Source organism: Loxodonta africana, chromosome 4 (genome assembly GCF_030014295.1).
Source record: "Loxodonta africana isolate mLoxAfr1 chromosome 4, mLoxAfr1.hap2, whole genome shotgun sequence".
Classification (NCBI taxonomy): Eukaryota; Metazoa; Chordata; class Mammalia; order Proboscidea; family Elephantidae; genus Loxodonta; species Loxodonta africana.
The window spans coordinates 144,350,339-144,372,649 of record NC_087345.1 but is presented as its reverse complement, the minus strand read 5'-3'; the positions used below and the strand labels follow the sequence as shown (position 1 = coordinate 144,372,649).

Sequence of the window (22,311 nt, the reverse complement as noted above, 5' to 3'; positions counted from 1 at the left end):
GATTTTTTTTTTTTTAACAGATCAAATTGCAACCTGTGAAACCTAAGAGCCCAGTTTAAACACAGACAGCTATGTTATCCCCCACCTCTAGCACTATAAAAGGTATTCAAACCAGGAAGCACTTTGTAGTGATAAGAAAACCACCCTGTATATTTCTGAGATACTGTAATAATTATGAGTATAATTACGTATTTAAAATCTGTCTGTCATCCCTGGAATTCAAGCTCTACAGTCCAGGAGTGGGAACTATGCCTATCTTGCTAATCAAGGACAAGCACCCAACACATATTGTTCCATAAATAATTGTTGATTAAGTGAACAAATGCACAACAGCACTTCCCTCTAGAAAAGTTCAGGTTGTCTTCTTTGGGTTTGAAACCCTAAACTCTCTTATAATTGCTAAGTGCTTTATAACTTTTGAAGTTCTTTCATATATTCTCATTTAATCCTCACACCAATCCTTTGAAGTAGGCAGACGTTGTTCTCCCATTATAACTATTAAACTCGGGCTCAGAAAATACTTGCTTAAAGACACAACATAGCTTGTGTTGGCTTCAGCACAAGAATATAGGCCTCTTTGGACTCCTTGGGTCCACTGTTCTTTCTACAACACTTTTTTCCCTCTGTATCCAGAAATCTTTAAAGCATCTTCTAAAAACCTCAAGTTTAACTGAAAAAAAAAAAAAACACCCTTTTTTAGCACCATGAATTATCATAATCAAAATTTAATAACAAATGTTTTTAAAACTTAACCTTAAGGAAAATATCACCTAATAATGTAGACTCAAAACGGAAAATTTGAAGATATTTTGTCCTCATTAGCTCTAAAAGAAATAAACTCAGAAAGAAAACATACCACAGCTATAGCTCCTTCCTCAAGCATTCACTCTAGATGCAAACCCAGGTCCCTTCCAGCTGCCACATCCTGCTTCTCTATAAATCCAAAACTTCCAAGTTCACAGGCTAGATTTTCTCAAACCCTGCAAGTATCTACTATTCCCTTAGAGACAGAACTCAGTTATTATAGTAAACAAGTATGGCTAGGGCTTTTTTTGTCTGTTTCTCACAAAGAAAGAATGATAAAAGAAGGAAAGAAAAGCAAGAAAAAGATAATTATTTATTTAAAAAAAAAAAAATCAAACCCACTGCCATCGAGTCAATTCCAACCCACAGCAACCCCATAGGGTTTTCCAAGGCTATAAACCTTGACATAAGCAGACTGCCACATTATAGACTAGAAAATATGTTTAAATATTTGAAAGGCTTTTTCCTCTGTCAATTCATTCCACAACCATTTTTAAGTATCTACTATATATACCAGATTCACTACAAACTCCATGAGGGCTTCCCCTTGTGGTATCCCTGGTGTTAAATACTATTTTAGACACTTAGGATACAAAAATGGGTAGGATTCAGTCCGCCATAAGGAGCTATCAGAACACGCACAAATTAGCATACATAAGGCAATATGAAAAAAAAAATATGGTAAGTGCTACATAAATCCACGTATGAAGTGCTATGGTAGTAAAGACAGTGAATGGGGTTAAGACGGTTGAAAAAGACTTTATGAAGAGTTGGGTCTTGAAAGATGGGTAGGGTTCAGTTAGGCAGAAGAAACAATATGTGCAAAAATCCAGAGACATAACAAAGTATTGGTATAGTAGAAAAGTTAGGTTTCTTTATAGCATGAAGTTCACTGATGGGGAACGATGAAAGACAGAGCTAGAAAAGTAATTTGGAGCCACAGACTCTGCTGTTGCTGTTGTGTGCCGCTGAGTCAATTCTGGCTCACAGCAACCCTACAGGACAGAGTAAAACTGCCTCATAGGGTCTCCTAGGCTGTAATCTTCACAGAAGTAGATTGCCACATCTTTCTCCCACACAGCAGCTGGTGGGTTCAAACTGCCATACCCTTTGGTTAGCAGCCGAGCGCTTAACCATTGTGCCACCAGGGTTCCTTCCCACAGACTAGTTAAAAAAAACAAAACAAACAAACCTACTGCCCACTGCCACCATCTAGTCGATTCTGACTCATAGCAACCCTACACGATAAGGTACAACTGCCCGATAGGGTTTCCTAGGCTACAATCTTCACAGGGGCAGACTTCCATATCTTTCTCTCACAGAGAGGCTGGTGGGACCTTTTTAGTTAGCAGCCAAGCACTTAACCATTGCACCACCAGGACTCTAAAGGTCCTTAAATATAATGCTAAGGAAATCAGACTTATCTTGTAAACAATTTGGGGAATCAACTAGTTTTAAAGCAAGGGCCATTACACAATCGAATTCACACTTTCGAATAGTAACTCTGGATGTAGGGTAGAGGATGGGTAGACATGGAAGCTGTCAGGAAAATAAGTCAGAAAGTGACCTAAATAACATAGGGAGGAGATGGTGAAGGCCTGATACAAGCAGCAGCAACAGGGAAGAGGGGGCAGTTGAAATATACTTAGAAATAAATATCAAGGCTTTTTGACAAGACTGGAAGACAGAGATGAAAGAAAAGAAATAGCAAGGATAACTCATTTCTAGCTAGAATATTAAGAGAGAAAATGTTATTAATCATGTTAAGGAGTAAAAGACAAATATTGTTTTTGCTTTAATCATTTTTCCTAGAGTGACGGGGAGGCTTACAGTTTTCAGTCCAGAAATCAATTGTTTGTATTGTTTTGTTTTTAAGGTATCTATGGAATATCAGAGGAAACCCTGGTGGCGTAGTGGATAAGTGCTACGGCTGCTAACCAAGAGGTCAGCAGTTGGAATCTGCCAGGCGCTCCTTGGACACTCTATGGGGCAGTTCTACTCTGTCCTATAGGGTTGCTATGGTAGGAATCGACTTGATGGCATTGGGTTTGGTTTTGGCTGGTGGAATATCAGGTTAAAGTACTTTGAAATATGAGACTTGTCCTCAAAGGCATGTGAATGACAATTGAAGATACAAGATTTGAGGTGGTTTGGTGGTAGATAAATTTATAGGAGTAAGTGCTTTCACAGCTAGAAGACCAAAGACAGATTCAATAAAACCAGCCTAAGAAGGAAAGAGGGATATAAGCAGAGAAATGAAAATGGCTATAAATCTGAAATTAGAGTTATAAGTCTAATACCAGTAGTGTGGTATCTATGTACATGCACAAATCACAAAATACGTCAAATAATCATGATACCAACGATCATGATACTGAATGCTACACAAACGTGAAATACGACACGAGAAACAGGAAGCATCAGGCAGCAAATCACAGTGCTAATGATGACAACATATGAAATGAGACAATAAAGCCCAGACCACAAACTCTGAAAGCCTGCACAAAAGCCCAAGACCCCAAAAATAACTCTATTCGCTTATTGTGTAGATCCCTCCCCTCTGGACCAAGCTTTTGCTCCAGAAAATCATAGGGATTGTGGGACAGATTCATATACATTACCATCTAGCTATCCAAAGGAGAATATAGACCAAAATACGCTAATAAAGGAGATACCAAAAAACCAGACCAAATTGAATGCCTGTTGAGTCGACTGGAACTCATAGTGACTCTGTATGACAGAGCAGAACTGCCCCACAGGGTTTCCAAGGCTGTAAATCTTTACAGAAGCAGACTGCCATATCTTTCTACCGCCGAGCAGCTAGTAGGTTCAAACCGCCAACATTAGCCAAGTGCTTAACCACTGCACCATCAAACTAAACCAAAAAACCCATTGCCATTTACACTACAGGACCAAGCAGAACCACCTCCATAGATATTCCAAGAAGCGCCTGGTGAATCTGAACTGCCGAGCTTTTGGTTAGCAGCTGCAGCACTTAACCACTATGCCACCAGGGTTTCCACTGCACCACCAGGGCTCCTTATAAAGGAGACAGAAAACCAGAATTGGATTTGGAACACCAATTATGAGACCAATCATCTTGAATTTCAACTATTACATCCTATTTTGAATCTATGTGTCCTGATTTTGGTTTTAAAAAACAGGAAAACTGGAGACACAAGGCAAGAAAAAGTGGAGTCATTTGTCATTAGGGTGGGGAAAGCGGAGGGTATTAGCAGCAAAAAGTGAGCGTGAAGGCACCAGAAGCCTCACCTTCCACTTTGCACTGTTTCCAACAGCATCGGTAAGAACTAACGCTTGGCATTTCTTCTAAAACTATGCATTTCAAAGCAAGTTTACCTCTTCCCTTTTTTGAAGTGGCAAGATACAATGAAACAAGAATTATGGCAAAGCTGATACTTGTACCTATTCTGTCTCCAATAACTATCCATATTACTCAGCAAGTTATCCAAATTCAATATTCTCATCAGTAAAATGGACTTAACTCAATGGCTCAACCAAGGTCTTTTCTCATTTTATCTCAGCTTAATTTATTTCAGCATTGTGCCAGGCACTAGCAGACACTCAAGAGCTGTTACCATTCTTCCTTCCAGAGAACTTTATTACATATACTTCTCTGAGAAAACCGCTAACTTCTTTAAGCCTTAATTTCCCCACGTGTAAAACCAGAATGGTGCTTCACACAACTGTTTCCGGATTAGATAACAAATTCGCAAAGACCTTTGTAAGCCAGAGTGCAATACAACACGTAAAGCATAATTGATTTTAAACCTGGAAAGTAGTGACAACTTCCATTTTACCCCCAGTGGAACTGAAAACACCAAGGAGTTTAATGACCAGAAAGTAGTAAGGTCGGGTAAAGAACCCAACACCTACCCTAGTGTTCTTTTCCATCACCCCATACAGCTTGCTCAGATCTTAACGTTCCCTCCAAAACTTCAAGGCTTTCCCATGTCACCTTAATCTTCTTAATATTCATGTAAAGGGAAGACAGGCTACAAATGAAAGAGGAGTAAAAGAGCAGAATAAAATGACTCGCCCAAGGTCAAAACATAAGAACAGAAAACGAAACCCCGGTGTGCCAGGAGCTAAGGCCACGTCTCCTGACTCTTATGACTACCGAATAACTACAAGCTCGCCCCTTCCTGAACCTCAGAAAGCAGTCTGGGGGTGCGGGGCCGTGGCCCTAGCTCACTTCAGCGCCCCCTCAGGCCTCCTTGGTGCACTCCCACCGCGCCCCTGCAAGTCGCCCACAGCTGAGTGAGCCCCCTCCCACACCCACGCTCGACCCTTGGCCAGCACTTCCCCACGACCCCCACGGACCCACTGCCCCCTGAGGCCGGACCCCCGCTCGGGACCCCAAAAGGTTAAGTTTTCCACCCAGCAGAGCCCCGCCCGCGCTCTCTGCCACGTCTGTGGCCTCACGCACTATGGCGCTCCGGACCAGCGCTCCCGCGCCGCTGACCGGGTCGTTGCCGCTACTGCCGGGGCCGTGGCCTGCCAGCCTCCGAGTCCCACCGTTCCCAGGGAAGCGCGAGCTCCTCCCGTGGCTCGGATCGTGAACACCAAGAATTCCGCGGACTTCCTCCCCGAGCTCCGCCCCCCGCCGCAGCCCCGGGAAGAGCCCACCGCCAGAGCTGACGGACTGCTCCCGCGGCCAATCGGAACGCCCGCCCGGTGGGGGCGCGGCCACCCACTAGCGGGCCACGCCCCGTTCGTGTTTTCGCTGTGGCGGAGTAAACGAGTGGAAACTTTCCCAGAGTTCCTTTGAGCTCCTTGGGTGCCCTCGGAGGGACTGCCGCGAGGCAAGGGGTGGGTGGGCTGGATTTGGATTGGGTGAGGAAGGGGGCGGTGCAGGGAAATGCACGGAAGTGCGCGGAGGCTCTACCCTGTTGTTGAGAAGGGGCCCCGACAGCTCCATGATGAGGAGTGCATTGACTAGGGTGGCGCTGGAGACAAGGAATTACAGCGGCACCTTTCATTCACTCCGTCAACAAATGTTTATGCAGGCAATTTGCAGAAGAAAACATACGTGGGATTTGCCGTCGAAGAAAACTAAATTATACTCCCTAAAGCTTCCCTTGTAGGAGCCCCGCGCCTCTCCGCCTCTCAGCTTCCTTTTCTGCAAACGGAGAGAATCGTAATAACCCTTTCTACTGTGGCTGTGTTGAGGATTAAAGCAGATTTGCGAAGGCGCTTTGAAGATAGTAAGCCATTAATACAAACGTGATCTACTGGCTGCATGCTAAGCACTGAGCTACATTGGTCTCATAAATGCATATGCAGGGCCCCGAGATGTGGGTGTGCCCACTATCCCTATAGGTATCTTTCGTATTGTTTTATTTCTTCGTTGTCTAGCCAGCAACACCCTCATTATCTGTTTTTAACCAAAAAATAATCAAGCTTAAAAACTATTAGACACAACACCCCAAGAAATGCATTCTCTTAGCCCCACCCCACCTGCGCTATGTAAACAATTACTGTACGTACATGTGTATGTGTACCTGGTAAATTAAATCGGCGATTCACAAAGCCTTTTTATAATACACTATCTCATTCTTTGGAAGAATTATTCTCCCACGTTAGAAATCAGCAGCTTCTATCACTTGAGACAGGGGAGATGAGTGTGAAGTGTGATCCCTCCTATTGGGATATCGCCTAACCAACCTATGGACCGGCTGCTCTCAGCCGGATAGGAGCCGGCTGGCAGGCAGGGGCTGGAGTGGGTTTAGGGGTTGTTCTCGGTTGTCTCAGAGAAGAAATCACGTGCAGGAAGCGGAAACCACGCTCGCGAGTGAGTGAGTGGGTGGGTGGCTGCGAGAGTGATTGAGTGTCTCCGGGAGAAACGGAGACACCAGCCCTTCCTCAGATACAACATCCATGACTAATTGCCATTTCTCCCCTCTCCTCACTTCAGCACCATTTGAGGAGACCTGAGCAGGTGAGAGAATCCTGTCTCCTGCTGCCTTCCTCATCTTGCCTTGAAGGAGAGGGTACTCAGAAGCTTGGTTGCTCTGCCAGCCACACCCCGCCCCGGGCCCTCCCCCGGACCTGGCCTGGGCGTCCCCTCAGACCGCGGCTGAGTGGTCATGGCCACGCCCAGGAGTCGCGAGGAGGCCGCAGCTGGAGTGCCTGAGCAGGGGCCGAAGCGGCTGTACAGGCTGGTGCAGGAAGGCCGGCTGTGTGCCCTGCGGGAGGAGCTGCCGAGGATGGGAGGTCCGGCTCTGAGGTGCCCAGGGCCAGCGGGGGACACCCTCCTGCACTGCGCCGCTCGCCACGGGCATAGGGGCATCCTGGCCTATCTAGCTGAGGTCTGGGAGATGGACATTGAGGCCACCAACAGAGACTACAAGCGACCTCTGCATGAAGCTGCCTCCATGGGCCACGGGGACTGCGTGCGGTATCTGCTGGGCAGAGGAGCCTCTGTCGACTGCCTGAAGAAGGCAGACTGGTAGGTGGTGTGCTTTCCAGAGAGGCCCTTCGTGGGAGGACAGGTTTTCATGTATTTCCTTCCTTTCTGCACCATAGTTTTCCTCAACGACTTGTTCTCACCTCAGAGCTGTCCAGTGGCAGGATCATCTTGCCCCAGCCACCCCTATAGTGGAGATGACCTATAGTTTACATTGTTTCCATCCTTGTGGAGTTAGCTGTTTGGTCAGGGCAATCGCTTCCTTTTATAAAGCAAAGAACAATAATAGAATATAATCAAACAATGAATTGTGTGTACTACATATGGTGTGAGTTCCAGGATGTGATGTTCTTCTGGAGACATCAAGCTAAATTACTGCCTCACCAGCTGCATTTTTTTAGCCTTTTATTTTGAAGTAATTAGCAGATTTACAGAAGGTTGCAAAGAAATGGTCAGTGACATCCCATGCACCTTCCCCCAGTTTCCCTCAACTTTAGCATTTTACATAACCATAACCAAAAATCCATTACCATCAATTTTAACTTATAGTGACCCTATAGGACAGAGTAGAACTGCCCCATAGGGTTTCCAAGGCTGTAATCTTTATAGAAGCAGACTGCCACGTCTTTCTCCCTCGGAGCGGCTAATGATCTCAAACCACCAAACTTTCAGTTAGCAGCCGAGCGCTTAACCACTGTGCCACCAGGACTCCTTACATAACCATAGTACAATAACAAAACCAAGAAATCAGAATTGGTATAAGCCATACAGCTTATTCAGATTTCATCAGTTATTTTTATTTTATTACATGTGTAGCCATGCATAAGTATGGCAACAGTCAAGATACTCAACTATACCATCACCAAAAACCAATTACAATTTGCTTGTTAAGTTTACATCATTTTTAGTACTCACTCTTAGGATCCATAACATAATGAAGTTCCTGCCTACAAATGATTCCCGATCTGATATAAACGAGAAGTACAGCAGACAGCCATGTAGTTAAATAAAGTATATCTTGTCTGCTTGGGTCAGGGAGTAGATATAATTATGTTTTAGAGTTGCAATTTGGCGCATAGAAGATACTGCATTAGGCTGATTTTCTTGCGCTGCTGGTATGTTCGTTTAAAGACAGTTTCAAGAGACATATTATCTCATATACTGCTCAAAACAACTCTGTCGATAAGGGAATAGCCTCTCAAATTCATTAAAAAGACAAGCTTCATTTGTTTATGTGTTTGGGGAGGTATAGTCACAGTGATACATTTTGCCCATTCCCACCTTTCTGTCTTTATGAAATACCTTCTTTCTTCCTTGTTATTTCAATTATCCTGCCTTACTCAAGATTTATTCTCTCTGTGACCCCCTTCCTGAATATTCCAACCCTCAGTTATCTGGCTTTCTCGCTCCTAATTCATTTCTCATCCCCTGTCATTACTGGGGCAGTCTCTGGGTGGTGTAAATAGTTTGCACTCAACTACTAGCCTAAAGATTGGCAGTTTGAACCCATCCAGCGGCACTGTGGAAGAAAGATCTGGCAATCTGCTTTTGTAAAGATTACAGTCAAAAAAACTACATAGAGCAGCTCTACTCTGTAACATATGGGGTAGCTATGAGTCAGAATCGACTCAAAAGCAATGGTATCATTACCACACCATACGCACAAAAATAATGTTGGTATTTAACTAATATCAGGGTCAGTGTCAGTTGAAATTGACTCCATGGCCATGGGTTTGGGCTTTTGTTTTGTTTTATAGCAATCTTAGACAAGACCTTAGAGATCATCTAGTTATACTGAGCTCCCACTATATGTGAGACACGGGTTCTATAGACTGGGGATAAATAAGACCTGTCCCTGCTTTCCAGGAGTCATTGCTGCCTCATTTTACACACAAGAAACCGGAAACTCAGAGAAATAAAATGGCTTACCCAAAATCATGTATGTGGGTAAAGAGCAAGGCTAGAGCTGCCTCCCTTGATACTGATATATTTCTCTATCCCGTGATTGTTGGGCACAACTCAGTTCAGAAATTTATTATAACCACACTGTTTCATTTGTATAAATGTTGCCTTATCAGTGTATGCTTCTTTTGGATAGGGACTATGTCAAATGCTTTTATAACTCCTCTTCAGCACAATTCAATTAATAAATGGATACTGATTAAAGTGAATGGGAAAAAATCAGCAGAGTACTTCTTATGCAAATATTTTTCAGGGCCAAATGTGGATGGCTTTCGTTAGCTCTGTCCCAATTCAGCGCTATACTATGAACTAGTCCAGAAGCAGCTTTACTCCTAAGTACTCCACTCCTGTAGATACACATCCATCACAGTCATTTTCCCCTTATTATTTCCCCCAGGGTACTCATGGCAGGCAGAGAAGTTGCCAGTCAGAGCTGTTTTCCTGCTTCCTAGGTCCTGAATCCTCTAGGTTTTCCATCTATGCCAAGGATGTGCATTTTCTAAAGACCTGGCCACTGACTTTCTAATGTCTCAGCTATCCTTCCATCTCACAGCTTATCTTGATTGGTTTTAGGACTCCTCTAATGATGGCTTGCACAAGGAAGAATCTCAACGTGATCCAAGACCTTGTGGAACATGGCGCCAATCCACTTCTGAAGAACAAAGATGGCTGGAACAGTTTCCACATCGCCAGCCGAGAAGGTGACCCTTTGATCCTCCAGTACTTGCTCTCTGTTTGCCCAGCTGTCTGGAAGACAGAGAGCAAAATTAGAAGAACTCCTCTGCACACTGCAGGTACGGCCCACAGCTCTGCGGGGGTGCAGCATGCTTCACCAGCACTGCAGAGCAATATCTAGTTCAAGTCACCCTTTCTGCCACCATGCCCCAGGAAATGAAGGATTTTGGAAAATAAAGGGTGGGGGGTAAGAACATCTTTGGGGTATTTTGGCATATAAGGAGTTTCTGAAGCTAATGTAACTTGGTACTTGTCATGCTCTTCTTTCTTATATTAATTAATTCTTCTTGTATATTTGACTTATCCTCCTTAGTTAGATGGTAAGGTGGTTCTGTCTCTTACTAAGTTTTTGACCTTAGGACATTTCCAGATAAACAGAAATTAAGGGAATTCGTAAAAACAAAACCAAACTTAGAATTAATATTAAAGGGAGTCCTTCAGTTAGAGAACCAACAACATCACACAACAATTGGAGTCTAGGACATGGGACAGCATCAGCCAGATACCAACCTAGGTAAAGAACTCTCAACAATAAAACAAAAGTAAAAGACTTGAAACAGGAAAACAGAAATGTCAATCTGTAAACGGCAACAACATCAAAACAATAAAAGGGAGAATAAATCATGTAGGTATACAATATTCAAATGGAAAGGAAATCAAGGCTATATCAAGTAATAAAAGACTGGTTCAAACTTAGGAAGATAAAAGTAAATGTCAACATAACCACAAAGAAAGTTAACAAACCTACTCATCAGAATGAAAAAAAAGAAAAACATAAAGACTCAGTAAACACAAAATCTATAATAACAAAAGAAAAGAAAATCCACAAAGAAAAGAAACTCAGCACAGGAAAGCAAGAGAAAGAAAATGTGAGCACCACAAAGAAATAAAAAGAAATCACACACACACAAAAATATGACAGCAATAAACTCCTACCTATCAATAATCACACTGAATGTAAATGACTTAAATGCACCTCTAAAGGACAGAGCGTTGCAGAATGGGTAAAAAAAAAAGTATGACCCGTCAATATGCTGTCTACAAGTGACACACCTTAGACACAAAGACATAAATATATTAAAAAGCAAAAGATAAATCTAATATGTATCAAGCAAACAGTAACCAAAAAAAAAGGGCAGGAGTGTCAATACTAATCTCAGATAAAATAGACTTTAAGGCAAAATCAATCATAAAAGACAAGGAAGGACATTACATAATGATTAAAAGGACAATCCACCAAGAAGATAAAACCTTAATAAATATCTACGCACTCAACAACAGGGCTCCAAAATACATAAACTCTAATAGCACTGAAAAGTTTCGCAATAATAGTAGGAGACTTCAATACACCATTCTCGGGAAAGGACAGAACATCTAGAAAGAAACTCAACAAAGATATAGAAGGTCCAAAGGCCAAAATCAACCAACTTGACCTCATAGACATATATAGAACACTCCACCCAACAGCAGCAAAGTATACATTCTTTTCCAATGTGCATGGAACATTCTCGAGAATAGACCGCATTTTAGACCACAAAGCAACCCTCAATAAAATTCAAAACACTGAAATAATACAAAGCATTCATTCTGATCACAATGTGATAAAAGTAGAAATTAATAACAGGAGGAGCAAGGAAAAAATCAGTTACGTGGAAATTAAGTAATACCTTTCTTAAAAACAACTGGATAATAGAAAAAAATTAGGGAATAAAAAAAATTACTAGAATCAAATGAGAATGAAAACACATCAAACCAAAACCTTGGGACACAACAAAGGCAATGCTCAGAGGTCAGTTTATAGGAGTAAATGCACACATCAAAAAAGAACAGGCCAAAATCAAAATGCTAGCCCTATGACTCAGATAGAAAAAAAAAAAAAAAAAAAGACAGAAAAAGGAGCCCACAACCACCAGAAGAAAGGAAATAATAAATATTAAAGCAGAAATACAGAACAGAAAAACAAGAAGAAAACCAACAAGACCAAACGTGGGTTCTTTGCAAAGATCAACAAAATCAATAAATCATTGGCCAAACTGACAAAAGAAACACAGGAGAAGAAGAAAATAACCCACATAAGAAATGAGACGAGGACGTTATAACAGACCCAACTGAAATAAAATGAATCATAACAGAACACTATGAAAAATTGTACTCCAACCAATTTGAGAACCTAGAGGAAATGGACAAAACTCTAGAAACACACTACCTACCTAAACTAACACAAACTGAGATAGAAAATCTAAGCAGACCCAAAACAAGAGAAGAAATGGAAGAGGTAATAAAAAAATTCCCAACAAAAAAAAAGCCCTGGCCTGGACAGCTTCACTGGAGAGTTCTACCAAACATTCAGAGAAGTGCTCACACCTGTACTACTCAAACTATTTCAGAGCATAGAAGTGGAATGAATATAGATGCGAAAATTCACAACAAAATTCTAGCCGATAGAATTCAGCATCATATCAAAAAAATACACCACGATCAAGTGGGATTCAAACCAGGTATGCAAGGATGGTTCAACATTAGAAAACCAATCAATGTAATCCATCACATAAATAGAACAAAAGAAAAAAAATCACGCAATCATCACAATGAATGCAGAAAAGGCATTTGACAAAGTCCAACACCTGTTCCTGATTAAAACTCTCATCAAAATAGGAATAGAAGGGAAATTCCTCAACATAATACAGGGCGTCCATAAAAAAACAACTTTGAAAATCATTCTCAACAGAGAGAGGCTGAAAGCATTCCCCATTAACAGGAACAAGACAATGATGCCCTTTATCATCACTCATATTTAACATTGTGCTGAAAGTCCTAGTGAGAGCAATAAGGCAAGAAAAAGAAATAAAGGGCATTCAAATTGGAAAGGAAGAAGTAAAACTATCCTTATTTGCAGATGATAGTCGATTCCGACTCATAGCAGTCCTATAGTACAGAGTAGAACTGCCCCATAGAGTTTCCAAGGAGTGCCTGGCAGATTTGAACTGCTGACCCTTTGGTTAGCAGCTGTAGCACTTAGCCACTACGCCACCAGGGTTTCCAATCCTATATATAGAGAACCCCAAATATTCTACAAGAAAACTGCTGAAACAAATAGAAAGATTCAGCAGAGTAGCAGGATACAAGATCAACATATAAAAATCAGTTGGATTCCTATACACCAACAAAGAGAACTTTGGAAAGGAAATCAAGGAAACAATACCATTTATAAAAAATAGCAGCCCCTAAAAGATTAAAAAAAAAAAAAATCTACAAGATACTGCAACACCTCAACAACAAAAAGACAAGTGATCCAATTAAAAAATGGGCAAATGGTATGAATAGACACTTCACCAAAGAAGACACCCAGGCAGCTAACAGACACATGAGGAAATGCTCATAGTCATTAGCCATTGAGAATGCAAATCAAAACTACAATGACATACCGTCTCACCCTGACATTACTGGCACGAATCAAAAAAGAAAATAACAAACATTGACGAGGTTGTGGGGAGATTAGATCTCTTATGCAGTGCTAGTGGGAATGTAAAATGGTACAATCACTATGGAAAACAATATGGAACTTCCTTAAAAGGCTAGAAATAGAAATACCATCCAATCCAGCAATTCCACTCCTAGAAGTATCTATTAGAGAAGGGCTTTCACACAAATAGACATATGCACACCCATGTTCATTGCAGCATTGTTCACAATAACAAAAAGATGGAAACAAACCTAAGAACTCATCAAGAGATCAATGGATAAATAATGGTACATACACACAATGGAATACTACACAACAATAAAGAACAATGGTGAATCCACAAAATATCTCACAACATGGGTGAATCTGGAGGGCATTATGCTGAGTGAAATAAGTCAATCACAGAAGGACAAATATTATATGAGACCACTATTATACAAACTCAGGAAAAGGTTTATACACAGAAAAAAACAGTCTTTGATGGTTATGAGGGAGGAGAAAGGTAGGGAGGGAAAATCACTAAGTAGGTAGTAGACAAGGATTAACTTTGGTGAAAGGAAAGACAACACATAATATAGGGGAAGTCAGCACAACTTGACCAAGGCAAAGCCATAGAAGCTTCCTAGACACATCCAAACACCTTGAGGGTCTGAGATAGTACGCCTGGGGGCTAGGGACCGTGGTATCAGGGGACATCTAGATCAATTGGCATAACATAGTTCATAAAGAAAATATTCTACATCCTACTTTGGTGAGTAGCATCTGTGGTCTTAAAAGCTTGCAAGTAGCCATCTAAGATACAGCTATTGGTCCCAGCATGTTCAGAGCAAAGGAAAATGAAGAAAACCAAAGACACAAGGAAAATATTAGTCCAAAGGACTAATGGACCACATGAACCACAGCCTCCACCAGCCTGAGCCCAGAACTAGTTGGTGCCCAGCTACCACCACTGATCACTCTGATAGGGATCATAGTAGAGGGATCTGGACAAAATTCAGATTTACAGAAAAAGACCAGACTTACTGATCTGACAAAGACTAGAGGAACCCCAAAACTTTGGCCCCCAGACACCTGCTAACTCAGAACTGAAGCCACTCTAGAAGTCCACCTTTCAGACAAAGATTAGACAGGCCTATAAAACAAACAATAACACACGTGAGAAACGTGTTTCTTAGTTCAATCAAGTATACAAGACCAAATGGGCGACAGCTGCCCAGAAGCAATGAGAAGCCAGGAAGGGACAGGAAACCTGGATGAATGAACACAGGAAACCTGGGGTGTAAAGGGAAAGGAGGAGAGTGCTGACACATTGCAGAGATTGCAACCAATGTCACAAAACAATTTGTGTATAAATTTTTGAATGAGAAACTAATTTGTGCCGTAATAAACTTTCATCTAAAACACTATTTTTTTAGTTAAATCTGGAAAAAAAAGTTAAATATACTGAATATCCAACAGTTGAAGATTGTTCAAGTAAAGGGTGGACTTCCATATGATGGAAGGCCATTAATAAAAGATGTTATAGATAAATATTTATTGGTATAGTCATGATAATTAAGTGAAAAAGCAAGCCAAAAAGATAATGTATAATCCCATTGGTAAAAAGCAAATATATTTGAACAAAAATCTTTGAAAGTTAAAAAAAAAACCAACAGCTCTGACATGAGATAGTCTAAGAAATATACATAAGTTCTTCTCTACCATAGTTGGAAGTTAAGGACCAATGAAACTCTTTGTGAAAGTTTACAAGTGAGTGAAAAACTTTTCTCTAGCTCATGAGTTATTTGACCAGATCCCACCACTGCACCTAGGTGTTCACACAAAATAGTGGGGGACAGTCAAAATATTTCTTATTGAGTACAGTTGCTTTTAATAGGAGTATTAAATTCCTTGTTATTTTGTCATGGATTGCCGGTAAAATGTTTTTATTTCCTGGGCAAAAACTAACTGGCCTTGGGATTTGCAGCTCAGAAGTGGGGAGGTAAGTTTAGAATTGAAAATTTGCCGGGGAAGTATCATAAAGATAATTAGGTGTTGGCTATCTACATGTAAAGTGAAAACATCATTCTTTAATACTTATCCAGCTAAATTTTTATTTTTCTAGGGCAGCAATAGTATACCTAATTTAATTATTCCTTCCTGTAAGTCAGAACCAAAAGAATAGGGCAGAGAGAAGATCCAGGAGGAAAGAAGCATCTTATATTTGCACTAAAAATTTCTAATTTCCAACTCTCTTCTCCCAGCAATGCATGGATGTTTAGAGGCAGTAACGGTGCTTCTTACGAGGTAAGGAAAAAGAAAAAAAAAAAAAGCCCAGCGAATTGGGGAAAGTATTTGGGAAATATGACAGTTAATATTGATACTATATACAGTTGTCCCTCTATATGCATGGGTTCCACATCCTCGGATTCAACCAACCATGGATCAGAAATATTTGGGAAAAAAGAAAGTTCCAAAAAGCAAAACTTGAATTTGCTGTGTGCCAAGCACTACGCTGAATCCACATGAATAAAATGATGTGTTGGCATCCCCTGCCGTAGCCTCCCTCCATTTTACAGATCCTCAGTCTTGCTCCAGCACTCGTTGTCTGAGCACCGTTTGCCTCGCATCTTGTCATTGTTTCCTAAACAATACAGTATAACAACTATTTATATAGCATTTACATTGTATTAGGTATTATAAATAATCTAGAGACAATTTAAACTATACAGTAGGATGTGCATAGGCTATATGCAAATAACTATGCCATTTTATTTAAGGGACTTGAGCATGCTTGGATTTTAGTATCCGTGGGGGTCCTGAAACCAATTCCCCCACCCCATGTCGAGGGACAACTGTAAAGAGCTCAGACAGATTGTTAAGAAAGACTAAGCTTCGAAAAGAACAATGAACTAAGGGCATAAACTCAAAGAATATAAAATACAAATAGCTAACAAACACATGGAAAAAAAGTTTTTAGTGGCAAAATCATCTACTTATTTGTTCATTCAGCAAATATTCATGTATTCATTCAGTGCCTACTGTGAACTAAACATTGTACCAGATTCAGGACTACAACAGAAATGAGCCAGACACAGTTTCTACCCTCGCGAAACTCACAGCTACCACACACAGACACTGAACAAGTCGTATCAGTCCAGCAAGTGTTACAAGGAATTGCAGACCTATAGGAGCTTTTGGACCCAGGTGGCATAGTGGTTAAGTGCTAGGGCTGCTAACCAAAGGGTTGGCAGTTCAAATCCTCCAGGCACTTCTTGGAAACTCTATGGAGGCAGTTCTACTCTGTCCTATAGGGTCACTATGAGTCGGAATCAACTCGATAGCACTGGGTTTGGTTTTGGTTTTATAGGAGCTTTTCACAGGAAGACTCAACTTAGCCTAGGAGTGAGGAATCTCAGCATCAGTGATATTTAAGCTGTGACCTGAATAGAAGGAACAGAAACTAGGTGAAAGTGGGAGGCAGAGGAGCAATACAGCATCTGTAAATGCTCTAAGCCAGGAAAAAGCAGAGTACATTTGAGAAACTGGAAAATGTTCTGTACATGCTGAAGCATCAACAGTGAAGGGGAGAAAGGTGTGAGATGAGGCTGGAGAGAAAGGCCAGATTTAGATCATGTAGGACTTTGTAGACCATTTAAGGGTTTTAGATATTATTCTAAGCATACAAGATGCCATTGGACAGTTTTAAGCAGGGGCGTAATAAGAGATTTGCATTTTTTCAAGATCCCGTGGTTGCAAAATGGAGGATAGATTCAGCAAGAGTGGGAGCTGAAGAACCAGTGGGAGGCTATTGCAGTAAAGCAGGAGAGAAATAATGGTAGCTGGGCTGTGGATATGACTGTAGGCATAAAGAGAAGTAGAAAGATTTAGAGATACTTAGGATGAAGAATCAATCGGGCTGGGTGAGTAATTTGATAAAGGGAATGAGGGAGAGGGAGAAGTCAAGGATGACTTTCAGGTTTCTAGTTAAGCGATCGGGTATGTGGTGCTGGTGCCATGTGCTAAGATACAGAACACTCAAAGAGGAGCAGGTTTGGGGGAAGGAGATGATAAATTCTCTTTTGGACATGTTCAGTTTCATGTGCCCGTGGCACATCGAAGTGAAGATGTCAAGTAGGCACAGATCTGAAGCCAAAAGGAGAGGTATGGGCTGAAATGGAGTCCCTGGGTGGCACAAACAGTTAAGTGCTCAACTACTAGCCAAAAGGTTGATGGTTCAAACCCACCCAGAGGCACCTCGGAAGACAGGCCTGATGATCTGCTTCTGAAAGGTCACAACCTTGAAAACCCTATGGAGCGCAGTTCTACTCTGCATACATGGGGTTACCATAAGTTGGAATCGACTCGACAGCAACTAACAACAACATGGGTTGAGATACAAATGTGGAATTCATCAACATGGAGGTGATGATTGAAGCCACAGGAGTGGATGCGATTACCCAGGGCAACAGTGTGTGGTGAGAAGAGGACCTAATGTAGTGCCCTGTGTAGGGTTTGCCTGCTGCACATTGGCACATACCTGATTGTCTACAGATTTATAAACATTCATTCATTCATCAAACATTTTTTGAGCACCTCCTATGTGTTAGGTACTGTGTAATAAACAAAAAACCATCCATTCCCTTATGGAGTCTATAGGCTAGTGTGTAAGACAAGTATAGACAAATATCCCATGAATAAATGTATTAATTACTACAAAGGAAAAGTGATACTACTACAAAGGAAAAGTACGGATGCTATGAGAGAGCAGAGGTCCTAATTTAGACCTAGGAGTGAGGAAAGGTCTTTGTCAAAATCACATTTAAGCTGAGGCCTGAAGGATGAGTTAGAATTAGCCAAGTGAAGAATGGAGGAATAATGTTCCAAGCAGAGGAGATTAGCATGTGCAAAGACAGAAAAGAAGGTGGCAGCTGGAGGACCAAAAAGAAGACTGGAACAAGCTAAGCACAGGCGAGGAGAGGGCGGCGTGAGAGGGAACCAGGTGCCACATAATTCTGCGCCTTGTAGGTCATGTTAAGGCTTTTAGATTTTCTCCTTTGTGCGGTGGGGAGCAGTTAAAGGTTTTAAGCAGGATAGTGACCTTATCCAAATTATATTGTGAAAACATTGCTCTGGCTGCCGTGGAGAATGAATTAGCCAGGCAGTTGTCAAGGTGAGAAAAACAGGAGGCTGTTGTCTCTTGACTCGGCTGTTTACTTGGTCTAAAAGGATGAAAGTGGAGATGAAGAGAAAGATACATATTTTTTAAATATTTTGGGTGTAGAACTGACAGATTTTGGAAATGGATTGATTGTAGGGGTTAAGGGAAAGGGAGGTAGCAAGAATGGCCTCAAGGCTCTGGCATGAAAAACTGGGGAGATGAAGGTGTCATAAGATGAGATGGAGGTTAGAGAAGGAACAGCTTTGCTGGGGAAGATCAGCATACTCTTGAAGACCTAGAGCTCAGCTCAGGTATTGAGACGGAGGAGAAGAGGAAGAGAGCTCTAGATTAGCACAGATAATTTGTAACATTTATAATCCACTTGCAGGTGAGCAAGGCTCAACGGTCCAATGGGCTTGAAGTGGTGAATTTTCTCAGCTCTGTTATATTTTTTTTTTTGTTATATTGGGTTTTGGCTCTAGGTGCCAGTATGAACCAGACTGCAGAGACAAGTGTGGCGTTACACCCTTTATGGACGCAATTCAGTGTGGTCACATCAACGTAGCTAGGCTGCTGCTTGAAAAACATAAGGTATTGAAATGGCTTGGGTTTATTCTTTTGGTTCTTCCCACAAGTTGTGTGTCATAGGAGATGCAGAAAGCATAGTTAGTAATTCAGATCCTGGGTTTAAATCCCAGCTCTGCCAGTTCCACCCATGGGACCCCTTGATCTCTCTAAGCATTAGTGTTCTCATCTGCAAAATGGAGATAAGTAATTTCTTCAGGGGGTTATTACAAGCATTATTTCACCAGTTGTTGTCAAGTCAGTTCTGACTCATGGTGACCCCACGTGTGTCAGAGCAGAACTGGGCTCCATAGGGTTTTCAGTAGCTGATTTTTTCAGAAGTAGACTGTTAGGCCTTTCTCCTGAAGTGCCACTGGGTGAACTTGAACCTTCAGCCTGTCTGTTAGCAGCCAAACACATTAACCATTTGTATCACCCAGGGACTGCATTATAAGGATTAAATAATATAATGTACATAAAGCAGCAAGCAAAGTAATTATTCAGTACGTGGTAGCTGTTTTATAGTAACAACAACAGACTGTCCCTGCTGACTGTGTTTTGGCACTATAGTCAAGATTATTGAATCTTAACCATGGGGGGTAGGGCGGAGATTAGAGAGTCCTTTGAAAATATGACAAAAGCTATGGCTCCTCTGCCTGGAAAAAAGTACTTAGACAACAAAATTTTGCCAAAATGTCACACGGTTTATGGACCCAGGTTCTTCTGCTTCTCATCTTCTTTCCGATCGCCCTTCTTTCTACTAGGCTTGTGTTGCAGCAGAGGATACACTAGGGGCCCAGGCTGTGCACAGAGCAGCAGTCACTGGGCAGAACGAAGCCATCCAATTCTTAGTCTCTGATCTTGGCGTTGATGTAGATGTGAGAGCAACATCAACCCACCTCACAGCACTTCACTGTGCAGCTAAGGTTTGTTTACTTCGTAACCTTGTCTCTGCTCCCTTAGGCTTGCCTTATGCTGTCAGTGGATAGCTCTGTAAGCCTAGTTTCTTTGGCTCTATCCGTGTGGAAAAATTGCCCACGATGTGCTCCGGAAATGTTCATGATTCTGAAGCTCTTTATTCCTTTAAATGGAAACCTGACTTTATTTGTTCCTACGTAAAATTGAAAAAAAAAAAAAATGCTTTACTCCATATAATGCCTGATATTTATGTGCCCCGTCCCGTGTCTTTTTTGTTTTCAGAAATAAGGTTATTTGAAGCCATAAAGATCCATCATATGAAATTCCTAGATTCCTTATCTCTGGATTACTTTTAAAGAGTTAGAATCTCTAACTGGGGCAAGGGAATTGCATTTAATGGGTTCTGCAATGTATAAAATATTTAAGATAAGCAAAATTTTTTCACTAGAAAAGTAGCCATCTACATCCTCCTGTTTTAAATGCTTTGAGTCTTTTGTGGATTATCTTTAACATTATTTATTGGTTATCTGCTTTTACTTGCTTTCTAGCCACAGGAATAAATTTTTTTTCGGATCAACTACTGTTTTTTTTATGCAAATAACGCACCCATGTAAATAACTTGCCCACACATATCATACATATAGCGCACCTAGGAAAATAATGTGTGAGGGGTTGCACAATCTGCAAAAACAAGTAACGTGTGCATTATTTGTGTAAAGTGTGGTATACTCTCCTTCCTGTTTTCCCCCTCATGAGCAAGTGTGTAGATTTCTGAGATGGGGCTAAGAGTGTGGTCTGTGATCACAGAGGGGAAAAACCACGGGAAGATTGACTCTGTAACCTTGACTTCAGTCACACTACATGCTAATGAACTAACTTGCTAGATAAGAGAGTTTATAAATTACTTCATAAATGATAATGCTAGCTGTAATAAGAGTGCCACTTATGAGAAGTTACAATCTTTTCTAGTTCATCTCTTCCTTAAAGATTTTAGCAGAGTATACATATGCTCTTGGAAATTTTGGAATTGTATATTCTATATAAACCACAAAATTTATATGCCTTGTACTGATGGAAACTCAAATGTATTGATCAATACTTTGGCTTACAAAGTTGGTCATCTATAGTCTAATAATTAAAAGTCACCAAAATCTTTATTTAATGATTTATAATAGAATTGGAGAGTGGTATAATGAGTCCTCCTTTAGATATGAAAATTCAGTTTGAGCAGTTGACTATTTTTTTTTTAAAGTACATAGTATACATTAGAGTTTATGTTTAAAATTTTGCTATTGTCGTCATCTCAGTGATAACGAATTTATTTCCAACACTCAGGAAGGACATACAAGCACAGTTCAGACTCTCCTATCTTTGGGTGCTGACATCAACTCTAAAGATGAAAGAAATCGATCAGGTGAGACTTACCTTTGCACATGTCTTGAAAATTATTAGTAAATTAAATGTAAACAATTCATGGACTTTTATATTTTAAAAATTGGTTTTAGTATCATTCTTCTAGCAGCTCAGCAACATTCCTTAAAAGAACATTCCCTCTGAAATTTAACATTTTCCCAAAGTTACAGAACTATCGGTATTACCATAACAATGATGATGACTACTTCTCATCATTCCCACTGTTCTGTTTTTATTATTATTTTATACCACAACAATATATGTAACATAGAAACATTTTCTATCTGAATTCATGATGGCACCAGCTATCTGGGTATTATATAGATTCATCATACGTTGTTTCTCTTTGGAATGTACTTAGGAACTATATTCAGTATGATTTTTTAAATTTAGGACTCAGATATTTTTAGAATGAATTCTTTAGAGTTGGACTTTAGAATAAAACCTCTAACATTCTGTGAGCCAGTGGCCATCTTGCAAGGGTTTCGTATGGTCTTTATCATGCTTCAAAGACTCACAGGTAACTAATTATTCACCCTAGAGCTGGGAAGTGCAGCTACTAGGTCCAGGGAGGGACACAAGACCTTATCCTAGAGACTGGGTAGTAGAACCAGAAATATTCTCAGCACACCAGAAATCTTCAGCACTAATTTCTACAACCAGATTGAGAAAATTTGGCTGCAGTATTTCTTTTTGTTACATCATTCTTATTCATAGTAATCATATTTTTACTCACAAAGAGAATTCGCAAAACTTTGAGAAACTTTTCTGAGCCATTTAAACTGTGTTTTAATAGCACACAGGGATAAGCATGAGGAAGACCAATCTCATATTTCCCACTAACTTGCTGCATTGTTTTAATCAAGTTTCTTAATTCTCTCT

At 40.8% G+C, this 22,311-nt stretch overlaps 2 protein-coding genes across 10 annotated transcripts in view; one reads left to right on the top strand and one right to left on the bottom strand.

The window, feature by feature from the left end:
• Positions 1-5,399, bottom strand: part of FBH1 (F-box DNA helicase 1) — a 96,555-nt gene extending 91,156 nt beyond the window's left edge. For 4 of the 7 annotated variants that reach the window (XM_064284825.1, XM_010590758.3, XM_010590759.3 and 1 more), the window contains exon 1: positions 5,255-5,399. In XM_064284825.1, coding sequence (XP_064140895.1) covers position 5,255 — 1 coding nt within the window. In that variant the 5' untranslated portion in view covers positions 5,256-5,399. Of the gene's footprint in view, positions 1-4,701; positions 4,821-5,254 lie in introns of all 7 variants that reach the window. The other 3 variants (XM_010590760.3, XM_010590762.3, XM_064284823.1) reach the window with 2 other exon arrangements.
• A 254-nt stretch (positions 5,400-5,653) lies between these two features.
• Positions 5,654-22,311, top strand: part of ANKRD16 (ankyrin repeat domain 16) — a 60,843-nt gene continuing 44,185 nt past the window's right edge. The window contains exons 1-7 of one of the 3 annotated variants that reach the window (XM_064284826.1): positions 5,657-6,147; positions 6,743-7,276; positions 9,770-9,990; positions 15,638-15,680; positions 19,017-19,125; positions 19,863-20,024; positions 21,352-21,430. In XM_064284826.1, coding sequence (XP_064140896.1) covers positions 6,915-7,276; positions 9,770-9,990; positions 15,638-15,680; positions 19,017-19,125; positions 19,863-20,024; positions 21,352-21,430 — 976 coding nt within the window. In that variant the 5' untranslated portion in view covers positions 5,657-6,147; positions 6,743-6,914. Of the gene's footprint in view, positions 7,277-9,769; positions 9,991-15,637; positions 15,681-19,016; positions 19,126-19,862; positions 20,025-21,351; positions 21,431-22,311 lie in introns of all 3 variants that reach the window. The other 2 variants (XR_010321947.1, XM_023548951.2) reach the window with 2 other exon arrangements.